Source organism: Pongo pygmaeus, chromosome 7, assembly GCF_028885625.2.
Source record: "Pongo pygmaeus isolate AG05252 chromosome 7, NHGRI_mPonPyg2-v2.0_pri, whole genome shotgun sequence".
NCBI lineage: Eukaryota > Metazoa > Chordata > Mammalia > Primates > Hominidae > Pongo > Pongo pygmaeus.
Window position 1 is genome coordinate 116729396 of NC_072380.2, and position 21580 is coordinate 116750975.

Below are 21580 nucleotides of genomic sequence, written 5' to 3' on the forward strand. Positions count from 1 at the left end.
CTTTGTTCTGAATTGAGTAGTTGAGTTTTTTTCCCAACTTTTATTTTGAAATATTTTAAACATGAAAAAAGGAATAATACAATGAGCATCCACTACATAGACTGACAGACTTTATTGACTTTATCTTTTCTCTTTCTCGCTCTCTTTTCATTCATACACACACATGCATTCACATACATACACCACATACACGTGGTATGTATTTTTGCCGACCATTTGAGCATAAGGTAAGTTGCAGACATCATGATAAATCATTAAGTACTTTTAGCATATATCTCAAATGTAAAAATATATATATAAGCATAAAATTAACTCAAAAACCCCTTTGTTATCTCATATTCATTCCATATCCAATTTCTTCAGTTCAGTTGTCCCCCAAAAAAATGTTTTTTAAAGCTTTTTGTTGTTTTTCTCCTTAATCCAGGATTCAGTCAAGGTTTGTTCATTGCATTTGGTTGTTATGCATAATCTAAAACAGTACTTTCCCTTTTGTTTTTCATGACATTGACTTTTGAAGAATCCAGACAAAACTCTTGTAGAATGTCCAACATTCTGGATTTTTTTTTTAATCATTCTATTCCCTGTATTTCCAGTAAACTGGAGGTTAGACCTAGAGATGTGATTACATTAAGTTAAATGTCATAGGTGATATAAACGTTATATAGTCCATCGATAGACACATAATGTCAAGATTTCTTATTCCTAGGCATGCTACATTTCATCATTTGGTTAAGAGGTGACTGCTAGTTTCTCTCTATGGAAAAGATATATTTTTCCCTTTATAATTACTAAGCAATTTCTGGAGTAATACTTTGGTACCACGTGAATATTCTGTTCTCTAAAAATTATCCAATAATTGTAATATCCAGTGCTGACCCTTGCCTGAATCAGTTATTACACTGGGACTGGGAATTTTAATTGAGTTTTTTTGAAACATAATCAAACTTAAAAATACACTTAAAATGTGTATTAAGTCTATGCTTTTACATTATGTCATAGAGTCTGGATTAATGTAGTATTGATAACTTATTTTCTTACATACAGCATTTTCACATACGACATGACATTTTCTACTTTTCTATAGACAAGTATTTTCAATTTATATATTGTTTTTACTGAAAATAAGTGGTTTTATTAATGGATATGTGAATACTATTATGAGTCATCATACTGCATGTTAATTTTATATACAAAGGGCAGACGAAAAGTAGTTAGAAATGTAAAAGAATATCAGGAATTAGAGACATAAAAAATTAGTTTCCAAGAAGAGTGTAAGGAGACATGATGACTAGATGTAATGTGGTATCCTGGATCAGAAAAAGCACTTCAGGTAAAAACTAAGGACATCAGAATAAAGTATAAACTTTAGTCAATAGTCATATATCAATATTAGTTAATTGCCACAAATTTACCCTACCTATGTAAGATGTTAATAATTGGGAAAACTGGATGTAGGGGTGCTAGAATTCTCTGTACTATCTTTGGCAATTTTCCTGTAAATCTAAAACTATTCTAAAATCAAATCTTTATTTAAAATTATTTCAATGTGTTTTAAATGTGAATCTGAATTTTAAGAAAAATGATTAAAATTTCTTTAAGCATGCTTATAAAGCAAAAGCCATGAAAACAGTTATAAAATAGAATATCAAATTCAGAGTTTTTAACAGAGCTGTATTCAAAATGGCCAATTTTTAAATGATGTTGAAAGCAAAAAATAGACAAATTTAAAACTTTATTTACAAGAAAATGGAATACTGTCTGTTGTATGTATCTGTCAGAATAGGTTACGTTGTAGTAACAAACAACTAAAAATATTAATGGCTTAACACAAAAAATTTATGTCTCACTCCCGCTACTTGTCCATTGAGAGTCCTGTGTGTGGCTGTACTCAGGCTGATGGAAGGAGACCTAGTGAGTCATACATACATCAACTGCTAAATCTTCTGCCCTGAAGTTACATGGGTTAGTTTTGCTCACATTTCATTGGACAAACAAGTCACATGACCACACCTAACTTCAGAGGTGGGAATAAAGTGAATATACATGAATAGCCCTAACATCTACCATAATCATGGCCCCTGCTTGAATCTCACCATGCTGTAGCTATTAGATATATAACTTTTATAATATTAAATAGTTGTGACAAAGCTTTTGGAATGAATGGATTCATGTTAAAGTCTGAAACAATTTTGAGTGTCAGTTGTTAATTTTTAATTTCAATTTTATTTTAATTGTAAATGCAGAGCCTGGATTAGCCCAAACGGAATTGTTGGCTATTTGTCTTTATTTTGTTTAGACTTTTAGAGATTTAAATTATATTTATGATAGTAGCAAGACCTGAGAAACATAAGCGTATGAGCTTTTACATGCAGTCAGAGTAATCCATGACAGTGTCCCCATATTGAGGTCTTGCAGGACCAAATAAATAAATAAATCAACATCTTTCATATCTTGATATAAAATCTGCTGATGGGAGGGAAGTTATAAAATCTGCCAATGGGCACTATTTACAATAGCAAATACTTGGAACTAACCCAAATGCCCATCAATGATAGACTGGATAAAGAAAATGTGGCACATATACACCATGGAATACTATGCAGCCATAAAAAAGAATGAGTTCATGTCCTTTGCAGGGACATGGATGAAGCTGGAAACCATCATTCTCAGCAAACTAACACAGGAACAGAAAACCAAACACCACATGTTCTCACTCATAAGTGGGAGTTGAACAATGAAAACACACGGACACAGGGAGGGGAACATCACACACTGGGGCCTGCTGAGGGGTAGGGGGCAAGGGAAGGGAGAGCATTAAGACAAATACCTAATACATGTGGGGCTTAAAACCTAGATGATGGGTGGATAGGTGCAGCAAAGCACCATGGCACATGTATACCTATGTAACAAACCTGTATGTTCTGCACATGTATCCCAGAACTTAAAGTAAAATTAAAAAAAAAAAAAAATCTGCTGATGGGAGAGAAGTCATGTCCATAGAGTCTACCACAGAGGTTGATGAGGGTGCTGGAGACAATTGTTATATTTAAATTTTAGGAATTAAAGGAGCAAGGTGGAAGAGAGTAAAAGTAGAATTTACAATTGTTGATTCTTAAAGATGAAAAAGCCTTCTACCAAAGACAAACTAGCCATTCAGGACCTCAACTTTCTCATTGCTGCAGTAAGGGAGTGCATAAACTACATAGAAATACTGGATACCCAAGATTGCTTCCTAAAATCTGTGAGTCAATAATTTTAGAAATTCTCATTGTAATGCATTTTTAATATGCTTTAAATGTAACACAAATGGTTTTCTAAATTATACTCACTCTGAGAAATGGTAATTTTGAATAAAATGCAAAAATAGCAACTTGTTAAAGCATATAAATTGTGGTCTAAACTAAAATGTAAAGTCAGTTTTCATAATCTGCCAACTATTCTTCATCCTGTTTCCATAAGTCATTTTGCATATTGACATTGAGAAAACCCTGAATCCAAAGTAAGTTTGTCTGCAGTAGATGAGACCTTGCAGGTGGAAGCAACCAGGAATGGGTTATGTGAACCCAAGATTTGAAATTAAGTTTGACAATGCATTGTAAGCCCTGCCTTAGGTGGGGCTTAGAATAGTTTCCAAGTCAGTAGCAGAAAGGATCTTTTGGTTTTTGTTGTCAAGTAACCCAAAAGGTTTTCTGGTTTTCAGATATTATTAGGGGAAACTGACCCTTTGGTCTTTTGTTTAATCAAATGGCTTTACTGAGGGTGCCAGGTAAATGAGTCATCAGACTAAGCAGGGCAGAATAACGAGGACACCTCCTGTGTTCTTCCTTCTGCCTGTGATGTTTTGCAGTTCAAGAACTTGATTTTTACCTGCAGGCATCTTCTCCAAATGTACACCTAATACCAAAATGAGTGATTTAAGGGCTCAACGACAACACCATCTGGGCCTTACCTGAGTATTTTTTTGATGTCTCAATACACACACACACACACACACACATTATACATATATGTTTATGTATGCATGTGTATATTTATATGTATGTGTATACTTTTTTAAATGTACACTTTTTAAAATAATGGCTAAGTTTTTACAGTTTTGATGGTCCACCCCTAAGTCATAACAGGATATTTTAATAAGTCTCCTCATGTAAAAAACTTATCTACAAAGGACTCAGAACTTACTGTATTAGTTTTATATCACAGTATAACAATTATCACAAATTTAACAGCTGAAAACAACACCCATTTATTAATTCACAGTTCTATAGGTCACAAGTCTGGCACGTTTGGCTGGGTTTTCTCTCTAGAGCATCACATGGCTGAAATGAAGATGTTTCCTGGGCTGAGTTCTTGTCTGGAGGTTCTAGGGGAGAAAATCAGCTTTCAAGGCCCTTTCGGTAGTGGACAGAATCCAATTCCTTACAGTTGCAGGCCTGAAGTCCCCATTTTCTTGCTGTCAGCCAGGCATCACTCTCAGCAGCTAGAGGCTGCTCTCACATCCTTTCCATGTGGCCCCTTCCCTCTTCAGGCAGAGAGAAGTATATTGAATTTTCTTGTGTTTCACATCTCTGTGATTTTCTTTTCTGGAACCAGTCAGAGAAAGCACTCTGCTTTGAAAGGGCTGGTGTGGTTCAGTTACGCCCATTCAGATAAGCACCCTATCTTTAGGTCAACTGATTAGTAACTTTAATTACATCTGCAAAATCCCTTTTACCATGTAAAGTAACATAATCATGGGTGTCATCTTAGAATTCTCCCTACCACATTTTCTTTATATAGACCTTCACTGTTATGTAGATTCAGTTTTTAAGTTGAATAATGTGACAAATCATTTGGAACATTAAATGTGAATCATGGTAATGAATGACATTCAAGTTAAATTAGTTTTATTGTAAATGTAGCTAAAGATTTTGTGGTGCTGAAAAATAAATTACTTTTAAAATAAGCCTATAAATGTATTTGATAATGGAACATTGAAAAAGACATGTATTAAAGAGCTACTATAAATGTTCAGAATATTAGCTGGATTTATTTGATTATGTCAGATGATAGTGACTAGCGTATCTCCCCAATGTATGCTGTTAATCATGGTCTTGGTTATGCATTAATACACAAACTCATAGACATTAGAACTCAAAGATACCAGATATCATCTGCCCTCCTCCCCCTCCATTTTTCATAAATGAGGAGCCAGAGACACAGAGAGGAGATATGACTCAGAGAGGACAATAGATAGAGCTCACAAGTTAGTGGTAGAGTCAGGCCTAGAATACATAGTTTCAAATTCCGTGTCTGGTAATAATAACAGTACAACTAATTGAAGCTTTTCTATGCATCAGGCGCTATCCTAAGTGCTTTAAATGCATTGTTTTCCTTAATACAAAAATTCCTACCTTATTCCTAATGAGGTAGGCTTATTATTGCTGTCATTTCAGTTTGAGGAAACTGAGTCACAGATAGGGTATGTAACTTCCTCAGTGTCACCCACCTTGTAAATGGTAGAGTGGAGACTAAAAGAGAAGGAGTTTGATCCCAGGGCCTGACTCCTTCACTGTGCTCTGCTTTTTCCACCCCACTAAGCTGCTTCTAATAGCGCCTTCCATATGCAGTTACAGCATTAGCACAGTAAAATCTCCATAGACAGCTGCACAAGCTCCCCATTTAGTTATATTCTGACAATGAAGTACTGAATAGCAGAAAATGTGGAGTCTGGGAACTGTCTACAAATGCTGGTTCTGTCACTTACTATGTTGCTTCAGGGAATTATGTAAACTTCTGGGGCCCTTAGATGCTATATCTGTAAAATTGGGATTTTTAGCGTTGTTACAAAGGGGATACATGTAAGAAGCAACCTGTAAACAAAATAATTACATGCTTATCATATTATTCTTTGACAAATGGTGCTGGTCCTCATAACCCTATAATGGCAGATTTTCAAGTCGCTTTAGCTGTGGTAGAGTCAGACCTTAAATTAAAAACTTTAGATCTTTGACATTGCAGAGGCTGTGTTTTGAGATCTTTAAGAATCTCATTTCCTTTCTAAGTCATATGTTTCTTGTACGTATCCTCATTCCACATGCTCAAATGTCACTGAAGTTTTATGTCTCACTTGATGGCAGTTTTTTCACAAGGGCACTGTTCACAGGAAATGAACATTAAAGCTACATGGAGAGACACAGTTGTACAAAATTGTATTACCTCTTGCTTGGGGTTTTTGTTTGTTTGTTTGTTTGTTTGTTTTTGAGACAGAGTCTTGCTCTGTCACCCAGGCTGGAGTGCAGTGGTGCAATTTCGGCTCACTGCAACCTCTGCCTCCTGAGTTCAAGTGATTCTCCAGCCTCAGCCTCCCGAGTAGCTGGGATTACAGGTATGGGCCACTACGCCCAGCTAATTTTTGTATTTTTAGTGGAGTCAGGTTTCACCATGGTGGTCAGGCTGGTCTCAAACTCCTGGCCTCAAGTGATCTGCCTGACTTAGCCTCCCAAAGTGCTGGGATTACAGGTGTGAGCCATCGTGCCCGGCCTACTTTTTGATATAGTTATTTGAGGACCACTCAAATGAAGTCATAAATATTAACTTCATGAATATCAGGATGTGCTCTGCATTCTCATTCTTTCATTTCTCCTTAACATTCTCCCTCATTTTTAAAAACATATATGTGAAGTTTTGGGTTGGGGGTGGGGGCTTGGTTGTTGTTTTGTTTTGTTTTTTCCTACACCATTTGAAAGTAAATTGCCGAATATATAACATTTCAGGTCTAAATACTTTAGCATGTATCTCCTAATAAGAAAAGTCTTTATAATGCATGTCATTATTCACCTTAAAAAATAACAATTTTCTAATCTCATCTAATGTCAAATGCATATTCAACTTTTCCTTAACTTGTCCTAAAATTACTTTTATACTGTTTTGCATAAGAGTTTCTTGTTTTGCTTTCCCAAACAAGAAGTTTGAGTACACTTGTAGCATTTGATGGTTAAATTTCTTTGATATATTTTAATCCAGAATAATTCCCTTACCTTATTTCTTTGTTTGTTTTCATGTATTAACTTCTTTTAAGACACTAGGCCAACTTTCTTGAACAATAGTCCATGTTCTGGATTTCTCTGTTTGTTTTGTGTATGTGTGTCTATCATATATCTTGTTACTCTATCACCTGTTTTTGAAAACTTGAAGTTGGCGCCAAAGATCTGATTAGAAACAGATTGCATGTTTTTGTCTAGAACAATTTGACAAGTGATGCTTTGTATTTTATATCTGGAGGTGCATATGATTGTCCCCTCTTAGTGCTACTAAGTTTGATCACTTGATTAAGATGGTGGCAGCCTGGTCTCCCAGTGTTAAAGTACTTTTTTTTCCTTTAACAATTAGAATGATTTATGGAACAATTATTTGGCTCATATGAGTATCCTTTCCACAACCTTTCATCTAATAATGTTAGCCTCCATTGATGAGCCTTGCTTATATCATTTATTCCAAATGGAGGTTGCAAACTGTTAAATTTTAAATTTTATGTAAAATGTAATGCTTTTACATTTACTAATATTCTGCTGTAAAGAAGATCTTTCCCTCATTAGTAGGGGATGTTTTGTATCTTGTTACAGTTCATATCAGTACAACATGTTTACTATCAATTATCTAAAATATCAGCCTTAGATTGTGGAACTGAGTTATAGATCAGTCATAATTTATATTTCATTTATACTCTTTAAAGCATTTTGGTGTACATTAATGTTGGAAGTAGAGAATGGATGAAATTTAAAGCAGTGTTTCAAAATGGTAAGTACTTGTAAGAGACTTGGTGAAAAGAGATTTTGACAAATCGCTGGCAATATCAGCAAATATTTATAGACCTAAAAATAACTTACTGCTGGGCACGGTAGCTCATGCCTTTAATCCCAGCACTTTGGGAGGCTGAGGTGGGCGGATCAGAAGGTCAGGAGTTCAAGACCAGCCTGGCCAACATAGTGAAACCCCATCTCTACTAAAAATACAAAAAATTAGAAGGGCATGGTGGTGGTCACCTGTAATCCCAGCTACTTGGGAGGCTGAGGCAGGAGAATCACTTGAACCCAGCAGGCGGAGGTTGCAGTGAGCAGAGACTGTGCCACTGCACTTCAGCCTGGGCAACAGTGCAAGACTGTCTCAAAAAAAAAAGAACTGATTAATACCAGGCACTAAAAGAGCTAACCATATGGTTGTATCCCAAAAAGCTATCAATATGCACAGTGTGGATAAATAGTTAAGTCTGACAAGAAGTAATCAAGTACAAATCATTTGGACTATCACCCTCTTGCTCGAGCTTTGGTAGCCTCTCAACTTCATATCTCAACACTCATAGCTTTTGTAATTTGGGCTCAGTTTTTTGTGGAACCCACTCCCCCATTACTTTACATGTGCTTTGGTCATTGCACCTCCCTTAAATGCACATGGTCATCCCTATCTTTGCACCTTTGCCCATGCTGTTTCCCTTGCTTACGAAGCTCTCTTCTCACCTCTCATTAAGTCCCAATCTGCCTATTTTTCATGCCCAGCTCAAATCTCACACCCTCTATGACATACCTTCTTCCCTGACCTCTCCAGATAGTACTTCCTATCTGTGTCACATCTGTAGTATTTGACTCAGTTTCCTGTTTGGTCTTCTAATTGGTTTCTATTAGTAAATCACATCACCAAACTATTAAAGATCCTTGAGGACATGACTATCCGCGAACAAAAATTAAAAATCTCTTTTCACATTATTTTGGTGAGTTTTTGCATTGCCCTTGGAATATCTTTCTGAAAGTTACCAATAGATATGAAACTGTTGGCAAACTAGGCTCTCTCCTTTGTGTAGATTATTTTTCCTTCTAATATCTATCACCCTACAAAAACAGACTTTCCTGTAAAAGTTAAGACTGGAATTTGAGGATTACTCACCATCTGTTTCTTTGTAAATTGTGTGAAGGCCTGGTTCTTTTACTATGATTAAAAGAAAGGGAAAAATATGGTGCGCAGAAATTAATCTGCCATTTAAATATTACAATGAAAACAAAAGATAGGCATAAATTAACCTGGCATTTAAGTATTACAATGAAAATTAGGCTTATTTTTTTCCCTTAGGTTGAATCTTTTTGTTTCTTGTATTAACAATTTGCACACTGTTTTAAATGGAAATAAAACAATGGTGTTTTGTGCTTCTTACAGATTTTTTAGAAAATCTTCATCCCACTCAACATGACATTGTTTAAAATTGTTTTAAATACCTTTTCTTTCTGTCTCCTTAACAAGAGCACTTTGTATTTACACAGTTCTCTGCATCTGATGATCTCAGAGCCTTGACTGATATTTCTTACCAGATAGTGATGACAAAGCTGTTACACTTTTTGTTTCTATCTCTGCAGAAGCAGGAGGTAAAAAACTAAGGAGCACTGTCCAAAGAAGTACGGAAACAGGCCTGGCCGTGGAAATGAGGAACTGGATGACTCGACAAGCAAGCCGAGAGTCTACAGATGGTAGCATGAACAGCTACAGCTCAGAAGGAAAGTGAGTGAGGCTGCATATGATGTGTGTCTCGTCCGTGCCTCACCTATCTCACTCTATATGCTTTCACACAGAACATAACAGCATAACTCTCATGCTCTTCAGAACCACTTTAATTTTCACTGGCTGATTTCCTGTGAAGAGAACTTTGCTTATCTGCCACTGAGCAATGTGACATATCTGGCTTTTTATATCAAGTGAAATAGGTTTGGGGATAAAGTGTTTTGCCTTAATCGCAAGTTGCTAAAATGTGACTCTTACAATGCAATGCAAATAAAATATTTTGCCCTAGCTTGAAATAATATATAAAAGCCCAAAAATAATAAGCATGCATGCCACACCATGTGAACAATGCTAGTTTTAAGAATCTCCATCCTGAGAATTATTGTTAAAAAATATGGAATGCTGGCGTGTACTTAGTTCCATGTTGTAACAAACAACTATAATTATTTAATTATATTAAATATAACAGCCAAAAAAAATGCCATCAAAAAAGTTGGGGAGCCTTTTACATAGTTATCAAGTAGCTTTCCTTTGAATCAACTGTCTCAGATATTTTTAAAGCATTTGTAGCTTGTGTAGTTCTGTCACCAACAAATTAATAGTACTTAGCAACTAAAGATCTGGAAGTGGGGCTGTAAAGGACATTAATAAAGGAAAATGGGGTTTACTGGCCTCACTGTCATCACCGTGTAAGTATTAGATGTTTAGATAACCTATGTGTGGCCAGTTTACAGATGTGAGGCCGTAGGAGCTGTTGGCACAGCATGAATGGTATGTCTCAGGATAATTTGTCTAGCACAACAACATAAATACAAGAGATATAACTGGTTTCTATACATTTGTAAGTAGGCTTATGTGGGATACTTATAGAAACAAACTAAAACATTTGTATTAACTAAATATTTGAGAGTTGAGGTCGGGGGGAGAAATAGATTCACTATTCATTAAGGAAGTCTAAAAAGAGAGGGAAAATCAACTGAAAAGTGAATGTGCACTGAGCACTAATCATTGCAAAGAACTACATTAGATACTGTTAGGGACATAAAAATGTTTACACTATAGCCCCTGCTCCAGATGTTTATAGTCTTATTGGAAAAAGAGGATGAATACCCATAAATTCATTCAACAAATATTACCATACTTTCCAGTGGGCCAGTCACTGTGCTGTACGTTGGGGATATAAGTCATAGGAGGGAGGGAGTAAATCTCCATGGCTGAGATTATGGGCTTTGCAGTCATATAGGCCTGGTTCTCTCATCTGGGTCTTTTCTTTTCTTTTTTTTTGTTTTGTTTTGTTTTGTTTTCTTTTCTTTTGTTTCCTTTTCTTTTGTTTCCTTTCCTTTCCTTCTATAGAACTTACGATATTCCAGGCATGGTTCTAGGTGATAGAGATACAGCAGTGAACAAAGCAGACCCCATCTCCCCAAAAATAAAATACTCTCATCACATTTACACTCTAATAGAGAAGACAAACAATAAGAAAAATTGTTAAAATGTATATAAAAGAAAAACTAGTAAAATATATAGTAGATTAGATAGCATACGTGCTAAGGAGAAAAATACAGCAAGGAAGAGAGATGATCGAGAGGGTGGAGGTAAGATTTGACACAGGATAGACGGGGAAAGGAGATATTCGAGTGAAGATCTGAAGGAATTTAGTAAGCAGAGGGATATCTGAAGGAAGAACATTCTAGGATGAAGATTGCTTCAGAGGCCTTGAGGCAGGAGCTGGCCTGGTGTCAGCAGTGAGGAGGGCAGCACTGGGGAGGAAGGGTGAGAGCAGTAACGGATGAGGAATTAGTAGGGCATGTGGCAGGGGTGGGGACAGCTTATATAGATTTTATGTATTGTAAGGACTTTGCTTTTACTGAGTGGGATGAGAAGATGTTGGATGGTTTTGAGCAGAGGAGTGACGGGATCTGACTTCCGTTTTTGGCAGATCTGTCTGAGTGCTGAGGGGGCAAGGGGCCAGGACAGCAAGGGCAGCAACAGGGAGAGCATTCACAAGGCTGCTACAGGAATACAGAAGCTAGGGAATGGTGGCTTGGACCAGAGTGTAGCGTTAGTGAGGTCAGATTCTGAATGTATTTTGACAGTAGAGCAAGTAAGATTTATTGATGCATTTGATGTGGGTAATGACAGAAAAGAAAGTATATTTGTTTGCCAGGGCTACCATAATAAAATACCACAGGCTGGGTGGCTTAAAAAACAGGAATCTATTTTCTCACAGGATCAGTAGGCTAGAAGTCCAAGATCAAGGTGTCTGCAGGTTTGAGTTCTCCTGAGGCTTTTCTCCTTGGCTTGCAGATGGCCACCTTCTTGTGATGTCTTCTCACAGCATTTTCTCTGTGCTTACCTACTCCTGGTGTCTCTTCCTCTTCTTATAAGGACATGGGTCATATTGGATTAGGGCTCCATGCAAATGACCTCATTTAACCTTCTCTCTTTAAAGGGCCTATGGCCAAATACAGACATATTGAACTTTAGGGCTTCAACATAAGAATTTTGGGGTGACACGATTCAGTCCATAACAGAGAGGAAGGAAGAAAGATGGCTCCAAGGTTGATCAGTTGGAAGAATGAAGAATGAAGTTACCATTTATCAAGATGGAAATCTTTTGACATGACCAGAGTTTGGATTGTTTGTTTGTGTGTTTGCAGCAGGGGGACAGGAGCATGGGGAGAGTCAGTTTTAGACAATTTGAGTTTCAGGTGCCTATTACATATCCAAGCAGATATGTAGACTAAGCAATTGGAACATAGGTCTGTGACCCAAGGGAGAGATCCAAGCTGGAGATGCCAATCTAGACAATAGCAGCATAGATGGCATTTAAAACCATGAGACTGGATGAGATTATCAAGGGAATTCAGACATAGAAAAAAGATAAAAGGTCAAAGGATCGAGCTCAAGTGTTTAGTGGCAGAACTAGCAGAGGAGGTTAAGGCTGAGTGGCAGAAGGGAAAAGTGGGAAACCAGGAGACTGGAGTGTGCAGAAAGCAGTGGGAGACGGTGCTTCAAGGAAGAGGGGGCAAGGCCAATTGTGTCAAATGATCAGAGAATTTTAGTGGAGTGGCAACAATGAAAACATGATTAGACTTTCAAGAGAGAATGAGAGGAAAGAAATCGAAGATAGCACATAGAGACAATTATTTCAAGGAGAGAAATGGGGTAGTAACTGGAGAGGGAAATGGGGTCAGGAAAGGGATTTTTTTTATATGGTGGAAGAAATAACAGCATATTTGTATGCAGATGGGAATGATCCAGAAACATTTCTTCATGTATGAAATAGGAGAAATAATAGAATCTATCATAATGCAGCTAAGAGGATTAAATATGATAAAGCCTGGATGGAGTAAGTGCTCAATATGTGCTGAGTGTTACTCATAGAAATCACAGTCTGCCTTTGAGACCAAGGAATAGAAAGACTCACCAGCAGAAGCCTGCAGTGCAGTGTGACAGGTGCTTCTGGTGTCATAATTGGGCTGCTGAGAATGTGAAGGAAGAGCCCTGGGAGGTAGAACTGGGTATTTGGATCCAGTAAATATAAGTGGCAAAATAATAGGACTAGTCTTGCCACAATAATGAGGCTAGAATGAAACCAAGCTTACCTGAAAATAAATAGGGGTTGGGGATTTAATCTCATATGTTATTTTGCTTTCAGTCTGATTTTCCCTGGTGTCCGCTTGGCCTCTGATAGCCAGTTCAGTGATTTCCTGGATGGCCTTGGCCCTGCTCAGCTAGTGGGACGCCAGACTCTGGCAACACCTGCAATGGGTAAGAATTTCTGCCACATGATTTCACTATTTTGTTTTAGATTGTTGAAAATGAAATTCTCTAAATTTCATAGAATCTTCTCTCTCTCTCTCTCCCTCCCTCTCTCTCTCTCCCTCTATTTTTTTTTTTTTTTTTCAGACAGAGTTTCACTCTGTTGCCCAGGCTGAAGTGCACTGGCATGATTATGGTTCACTGCAGCCTCGAACACCTTGGTTCAAGAAATCCTCCCACCTCATCTTCCCAAGTAGCTGGGACTACAGGCACACGCCACCATACCCAGCAAATATTTTGACTTTTTTTTTTTGTAGAGACAGGGCCTCACTGTGCTGACCAAGCTGGTCTCAAACTCCTGGCCTCAAGCAATCCTCCTGCCTCCACCTCCCAAAGTGCTGGGATTACAGGCATGAGCCACTGGGCTAGGCCCAATGGAATCTTTAACAATATTATCAGAAGGAATCAAGACATTAGATTTTAAGAATAAAAAATATTTAACCATTATTTCTTTTTTAATTTTAATGCTTTTTAAAGGAAGATATTATTGATAGAATTTTAAGTATATTTGAATTTAAGAAAATATATGGGAAATGATGAAACTATGTTAAACCAAGGTCTTTGACTCTGTTTTCCTTAGTGCATTTGTATATTAAAGCACATTTGTTTCTTCCTCCTTCCATTAGGTGACATTCAGGTAGGAATGATGGACAAAAAGGGACAGTTGGAGGTAGAAATCATCCGGGCCCGTGGCCTTGTTGTAAAACCAGGTTCCAAGACACTGCCAGGTAAAAACAAAAGAGATTTTTCTATTATTGTCCATAATCCATATTGTTTCAATTTAGAGACCTTTTGATTGGTTTAGACCTTTGATTTAATTAATCAAGGTTACTAATGGGTGGTCCATTATGACTGGTTTGGTGCTGGAGTCATTTGTGTGTTTATCCTGAATGAGTGTTCAGTGAGGATGATCCGGTGGGGATGATGTAGGTTGTTAAATAAGTACATACATAGTAGAAACCACTGCAAAATAAAAACCACCCCACTTAGATCATTCATTTTGTCACACCATGTACACAAGGAGTTCTTTTTTCTTATTAGTCTTTTGTGTTATTTTTCAGTTTCTCTAGAGCTTCAAAATTCTCCTCAGGAATCCATAAGTCTCTGGAATTAGAACAAAAAATAGATACAGGCTCCAAGAGTAGCATAAGCTATGTATGCTGGATATTCTAATTATAAGACTTTTACTTCCTATAATCTGAGGAAAGAGAGGCACTATTATAACTTTTTATGCTACATATTTCAAACTGAAATGTCGTTTTAATCTAAGGTGCTTGAAGCCATGGAAGGTGCCACAGTGCTCCAAATACATTGTGTAGAGATTGTTTGATAAGATGTATAAAACAATTCCTGAGGATTCTGAAACTTGATTTCTAGCCTCAGCATCTCTACTGATTGACTTGTAATTTTGACTCTCAACTTTTCTGTTTCTAGCTTCAGCATCTCTACTGATTGACTTGTAACTTTGACTCTTAACTTTTCTATCCTTGCAGAAATTTTTAATTATAATATATAATCTGTTGTATAACCTTGCACTGGTGATTAAGACAGTTGTGTTTATATGTCTTAGAGCTAGTCAACTCACTCTGCTATAAAAAATTCATGATTTGTACATGCATGAAAATGGTTTTTATGAAGTGTCTGTTGGATAAATTTTAAGCCATAGATTTTCTAATTAGTTGCCTCTTAGCTAATTTGATCAATATCACATGAAATTCCACTACTGTTATACCCACACCACCACCAATAAATAAATACTTTTGAGTGATAATCACTGTTTGTGGGGATGAGTGAATGAAACAATATAGCTTCAAGCATGTTAAATAGATTTAAGTATTGATAAATTAAAGACTGAATAGGACATCTCTCAGGACTGGAAGCATTTCACTTTATTTAATGCAGTGTGTAAACCTATATAACCAGTTGATGAAAAAAATAATAATAAACGCAGAGGCTATGTCAGCATCCCCTAAAACTCTCTGAAAGACACAGTTATCCACTGTTTATCTAATGATTTTGACAGAATGTGGCTAGGCCAGTGGCATGATTGCTAGCTCTTTCAGCCAAAGATTAAACTGGTAAATGTCACCGTGAGTTGGCCATTTCATGTCCATAGTTTATTGCTTATTCTCCTCTGTGTTTTCTTTCCCAAGCACCATATGTAAAGGTGTATCTGTTAGATAATGGAGTCTGCATAGCCAAAAAGAAAACAAAAGTGGCAAGAAAAACGCTGGAACCCCTTTACCAGCAGCTATTATCTTTCGAAGAGAGTCCACAAGGAAAAGTTTTACAGGTATCTACTTAATTGTTTATCCCTTACCTAAGAAAGTATTTTTCATGGAGTCAGACATTATACCCCAAACCTTTTCTGTTGTATTCTTTTATGTTCCTCACAACTGAAATTCTTTGGAAACTTTTCAAAGCAGTGGCCAGTGCTATAAAGCAATATACGTTGTCATTTTCTTTAAAGTGATTTACAGACATGCAAATCCCCACCACACATAAATTCCAGTCTCTCTGGATTTCTTATGACCTTAATGCTTCAGTACAATTTCCCCATTGTACCTTTAGATTCCACTAAAGACAGCTATTCTGTTATACAGATTTTAACTTGATCGTTGATGTCAGAAAATTAACTGAGTGTACTTTAGATTTTAATATATTTCACAAGTTTTTCTATGTACACAGTTACACTGACATCACTCTACTTTTTATTTTGCCAACAGATCATCGTCTGGGGAGATTATGGCCGCATGGATCACAAATCTTTTATGGGAGTGGCCCAGATACTTTTAGATGAACTAGAGCTATCCAATATGGTGATCGGATGGTTCAAACTTTTCCCTCCTTCCTCCCTAGTAGATCCGACCTTGGCCCCTCTGACAAGAAGAGCTTCCCAATCATCTCTGGAAAGTTCAACTGGACCTTCTTACTCTCGTTCATAGCAGCTGTAAAAAACTGTTGTCACAGCAACCAGCGTTACAAAAAAAAAAAAAAAAAAAAAATCACAGGTTGCAAACCCTGGTAACACTGCATGCTTAATGTTGTGTCTTCTGAGCCTGTTTCTAGGGATACAAAGCGATCCTGTGTTCTCAGAGGAAGTTGCACACATTGTGCCCTAAAGAAGGCCCTCAGGTGAAAGAGCAGAGCTGTGAAGAACTATCAGGTTTGGAATTCAAGGACACTCGAGTTCTGGTCCAATCTGAAGCCATGGATTAATCTCAAAGAATCAGTCAGTTTCATGCAACAGAAGCCCTTTTCAATGGCACCTTTATATTTTTATCGTTCCTTTTTCTTCATTTATCTAACCCCAAAGCCCTGATATGCCACAGAAATGGAGCTATACAGCCATGAAGTGGTGTTACAGGTGAGGAGTGAAATCCTAGGAAGCATCAGGTGAAAAGCAGGAGACCAAAGAAGTGGTCAGGAACAATCATCAGCCCTCCTCTGGGCGGGGATCAGAGCAGTCAGTCCAGCAGGAAGAGTGGCAGACTCTGTAGCTCCATGGGCACGTCATTTACTAATGCCAAGATGTGTTGAACTCTGAAAAACAAAATTCTGTGGCTGCACTGTACTGAATGAAATTAAAGAAACTTTTTTTGCATGGACACAGATTAGCTGAATACTTAAATTATTTTCTTGGGGCTGCAACTTGCAAAAAAAAAAAAAGAATAAAAATCAGCCATTTTCAACAATTTATATTATTTTTAAAAATAAATTTCACTAGTGCATGGTTTTAAAAAGGAGAGAGAATGCAACAGGGTGATACAAAGATACACCATGTTTATTCTTTAATCATAGTCTGTGTTTTGGCAGACATTACAAATGGAAATACTTTCTAGAAGATACTTAAAATTCTCTTTATGTGACAAATAAGTATAATATATTCAATTTATTTCCATGTTAAATATACAAATCTTATGAAGTTCAATATGTGCAAATTTTTCACATCTTTCTCCTTCTCTCACTTTTCCTCTTCTCCCTCTTTTAAACTTTTCTTTCTCCCGCCAGAGTGAACCTTATACTAAAAAATTACAAGTTTTGATCTGATCCTCTCTTATACCCCATGTTTGATTCAGAGCTGTAGATGCCTCTGAATTTGTGAATTTCTCAAGGGAAAAATAACTTTAAGAGCTTTCTTTATTTCAAGCATGTTGAAAAGGATTTTGCAACATGACTTGGGAGTACATTAAAGTAAGTCAGCATGTATTTGACAAAGAAGATATTTGAACTTTTGCAGTTTATTGTACAGTGCATGGTAATTTTTTTTGCCTTTAAAATTCAGTTTACAGGAAAATTCTAAAATCATGTTGCCGTTGTGATGTCCAATAAATTTGTTTTTAGCACCAGCATTATTCATACAGGGGTTATTAAAGTATTATTTGTGGAAGGTCTTAGGTTTTGTTTGTTTTTTAATCAGTTAAAGCAATTTCTTTAGCCAGTTTCCATTTACTATGTGAATAGAAGCACTGCTAAAAATTGGGAACCCTGAAACACAGGGCTATTTATTAATTCATTTTTCTGTAGTAAAATTCAATTTTTCACAAATTATATTTCTAAAGAAATATAGTAAACATAAATTTGCAACAATTTTAAAGCTCCAATTTTTAGGTGACTCAAAGAAAGTCATTATGCCTATTAATAGTTATTTGATGCCATCACCAAAAGTCTATGTGAAAATCTCCTAAAGTCAAAACCCCTGCCTTTGGTTTTACAGACCGTTATTACCATTGGGTGGTGCTGCAAGGTCAAAATTCTCCTAAGTTCCCCTATTTAGAGGAAAAGTCACTGGTTATTGTAATAAACCACCCATAGTTCTTTATGTACATTTTGATAACACATTATTATAGCTTGATTTTAATTTTTTGCATTAATTTTTGAAATCCACATACATCTCATTTGTTTAAATTAAGGCCATGCACAAGTATTTTTTTTAATTCAGTGCTGACCATTAAAAACTATCATGCTTGATACAGTGCAAAAGTTAAAATGAGTATCACTAAAAATGCCTTCTCTTTATGTGGTGCAATATGAAATACACCAAGACTGTGTCTTGACATTCTGATGGACCCAGGTAAAGTTGTTAAAAGAACGAATAAAACTTTATTAAAGTAATTTAGACACCTGTGTACCAGCAACAATTGATTCAATAGACCTATAGTGTCTATACTATCCCTTAGAATAAAGGTTTATGATTTTCCTGATACTAAGATGCAGTCACATAATCTTTTGTGCATATTCCTATACAAATTATTTCTAATTTTAATAAGAAGGACGTGACTATGGAATATTTGTACATACTTGTCATTATGCAGTATTTATTTAAAAGTTGGTGGTTTTTTTTTAATTTTCACATCTGCACCTCGACTTGTGGTTTAGTCATGTTAACTAGTACTATGCCAGTGACCGTTGCTGCCCTGTACATAGTATGTTTGAAACGTAAAGGGAATTCCAGTTGGGAAAAAAGGGCAGATTAGTCCTGTAATGAACACCAACTAATGTAAATCAAATTCATTCTGGTGATGGTATTTAACACTTTAAATAAAACATTTTCTTTACAGACGTCTGCAGTGCTTTCTCTGACTTTTCTCCCCATACAGCCCTGAGCCTGCTGCAGCTCATTCCCTGAACTCATGTATCATTTAAAGAACGAAATCACCGTCTCCTACTTCTCAATAACATAAGTGGACTGCTGGTCTTAGCAGCAGCCCTCAGTAGAGCATTTCTTTAAAACGCCAAAGGATTTCTGCTCACGCTATTAAAAGTTGCTGTTTTTTAAAAGGTTGTTATTTTGGATTGAGTTGCTTTCTGATTAAATGACTCAGCAACTCACAGATTTTATGAGTGAAATTTTTAATTTAGTCATGGCCTTCACTGACAGCATAGTCACAAATACTCAAGCACAGGCTCTGCTAGCCCCTGGGTGAAGACGGCGAAGGCACAACTGGCTTTATGCAGCATATGTGTTTCTGCTAAAGTGTCAGTTTTGCTTTGTGGGGAGTGGAGGGTGTGTTTTCGGGATGGGGAGATGTGTGGTAACCTGATACGTAACAACCTGTCCGGAGACTGGCTTCTACGTGTGGATATGAATGGGTGAGAGGATTTCTCCATATCCTTCTGGGGCAATTCCTCAACTGGGACAAGGAAACCCTGTGGAGTTCTCATGGGAGTCTGCTTCAGGTTCGAAATTTAAGAGCTAGTTTGGATTCATATTTAGTAATCGAACTGAAATCTAAGTCTAGCTGTCTCTCCATTCTTGGAAACAACCGTTTCCTCCGTTTCCAAAGACTCAACTCCAGTCCATTTCCCCATACCTATCCCATATATTTTTCCTTTATCCCATATATACCCCCTACTCTAGTGAATTGTTTCTTTGTTGTTCATTCCTGTTTCTTTGTTGTTCATATACATTCCTGTTATAAAAATTCCCTTCCCTTTCTTATGTGCCCTCTCCTGAAAAGCCCTTCTACTTTTCTCAATAATGATCCATTCGAGTCCCTTCTTGCAACTCCCAGCTCACGAATGAGCTCTTTTGGCAGCTCCTGACTAAACCCTAACAACATGGCTGCCATTGACGCCAACACCTTCACTTTCCCAGGGACCCCAGATGCCAAGGCTCCATAGGCAACAATAAAGGATATGACGGTCTTGTAGTGGGTATGATAGAATTAGGCAAGAGATCACCAAAGCTGTCTGCCTACTACTGATGTAAACCTTGACATTCTGTGCACGTAAAAATCATGTGCTCAACGTGTTTGTCTCAACTCCCTCAGCTCGTGATGCCCTCAGTGTTCTGTGGGCATTTATGCACTGAAGAAACAGGAGTTCACACATCCACATCTGGACGGTGAAATGTGTATTGAGAAATACTTTGCAAGAGAGAATTTTTTTAAGTGAACAAACCACAAATCTGTGCCACTCACATCTTCCATATGCCCTGACTCAGGTCACTTAATCTCCAGGATTTCATTTCCTCACCTGGAAAATACGGAGTTTGAGGTAGATTCTCATCTATCATTAAATCCACACTTTAAATAAAACGTAAGCTCCTTCAGGGCAGAGACCAGAGACCATATCTTCAGTATCAAAAACAATGTTTGACACATAGCTACTCAATAAACATCTGTCCAATGAAGGTTTATTTAGTCCTTGCTTTATTTGAGGCACTATTTCAGGCACAGTAGTGAACAAAACAAACAGTAGCCCTGTCCTCATGAGGCTTTCATTCTTCTAAAGAAGACACATTGGGTAAACAATTCCAAGTGTGATAACTTTCCTAAAGTGAAGCCCCCAGAATGCTACAGGAGGATACAGCAAAGTGTTTCAACACAGTTTAGACATTTAGGGAAAGCTTATTTAAAAAATGAACAGGAGTTAAATAGAAGGAGATAATGGCAATGGGAAGCAAGAGTGAGATGAAGACTGTCAGGCAGAGAGAACAACGGCAAGAAATTTGAGGAAAGGGAATCATTACTACTTGTATTACAGTGTCTAAAACAGTGATGAGCACATAAGAAGTGAATGAGTTGAATGAATGCATCTGTAGATTCCTGCATTTGGGGTTATTTCTAAAGCACTGAGAGTTTTATTGGAAAGCTAGTTTTGATTTAAATTTGATGTGAAATCTATTTCTAAATGAGATAATTGATAAGGTCTAATCTTTGGTTTCATTATATTTGAAATGGTTCTCAGAATGATGCTTAGTCCTTAATCCCATTAAATGGTTAGGCCTTTGAACATAGGAATCAAAGCCTGCAATTCCATACCCAGCACAGCACCTAGCTCAATGCCGAGCACATTATAGGTACGATACCCAGCATTAACAGTGAATGTCCCTCTCAGATATTCTCAGATAGATTATTGTCAGCTGGGCACAGTGGCTCACACCTGTAATCTCAGCACTTTGGGAGGCTGAGCCGGGCAGATCACTTGAGGCCAGGAGTTTGAGACCAGCCTGGAAACATGAAGAAACCCATCTCTACCAAAAATACAAAAATTAGCCAGGCATGGTGGCAGGCGCCTGTGGGAGGCTGAGGCACGAGAATCACTTGAATCTTGGAGGCTGAGGTTGCAGCGAGCTGCGATCACGCCCCTGCACTCCAGCCTGGGCGACAGAGCAAGACTGTGTCTCAAAAAAATAAATAAATAAAAGAAAAGATTATTGTCATAAACATGGAAGATTCCTGAGTCCTGAAATTTATGTTCATAGTTTGTGTATGGTTACATCAAA

The 21580-nt window shown here is 37.1% G+C and overlaps 1 protein-coding gene across 29 annotated transcripts in view; it reads left to right on the top strand.

Moving 5' to 3' along the window:
- The window catches only part of RIMS2 (regulating synaptic membrane exocytosis 2), a 775539-nt gene extending 756627 nt beyond the window's left edge, over nt 1-18912 (top strand). For all 29 annotated transcript variants that reach the window (XM_054499558.2, XM_054499559.2, XM_054499562.2 and 26 more), the window contains 5 exons: nt 9384-9525; nt 13187-13299; nt 13977-14078; nt 15504-15643; nt 16077-18912. In XM_054499558.2, coding sequence (XP_054355533.1) covers nt 9384-9525; nt 13187-13299; nt 13977-14078; nt 15504-15643; nt 16077-16295 — 716 coding nt within the window. In that variant the 3' untranslated portion in view covers nt 16296-18912. The remainder of the gene's footprint in view (nt 1-9383; nt 9526-13186; nt 13300-13976; nt 14079-15503; nt 15644-16076) is intronic.
- The last annotated feature ends 2668 nt before the right edge of the window (nt 18913-21580 follow it).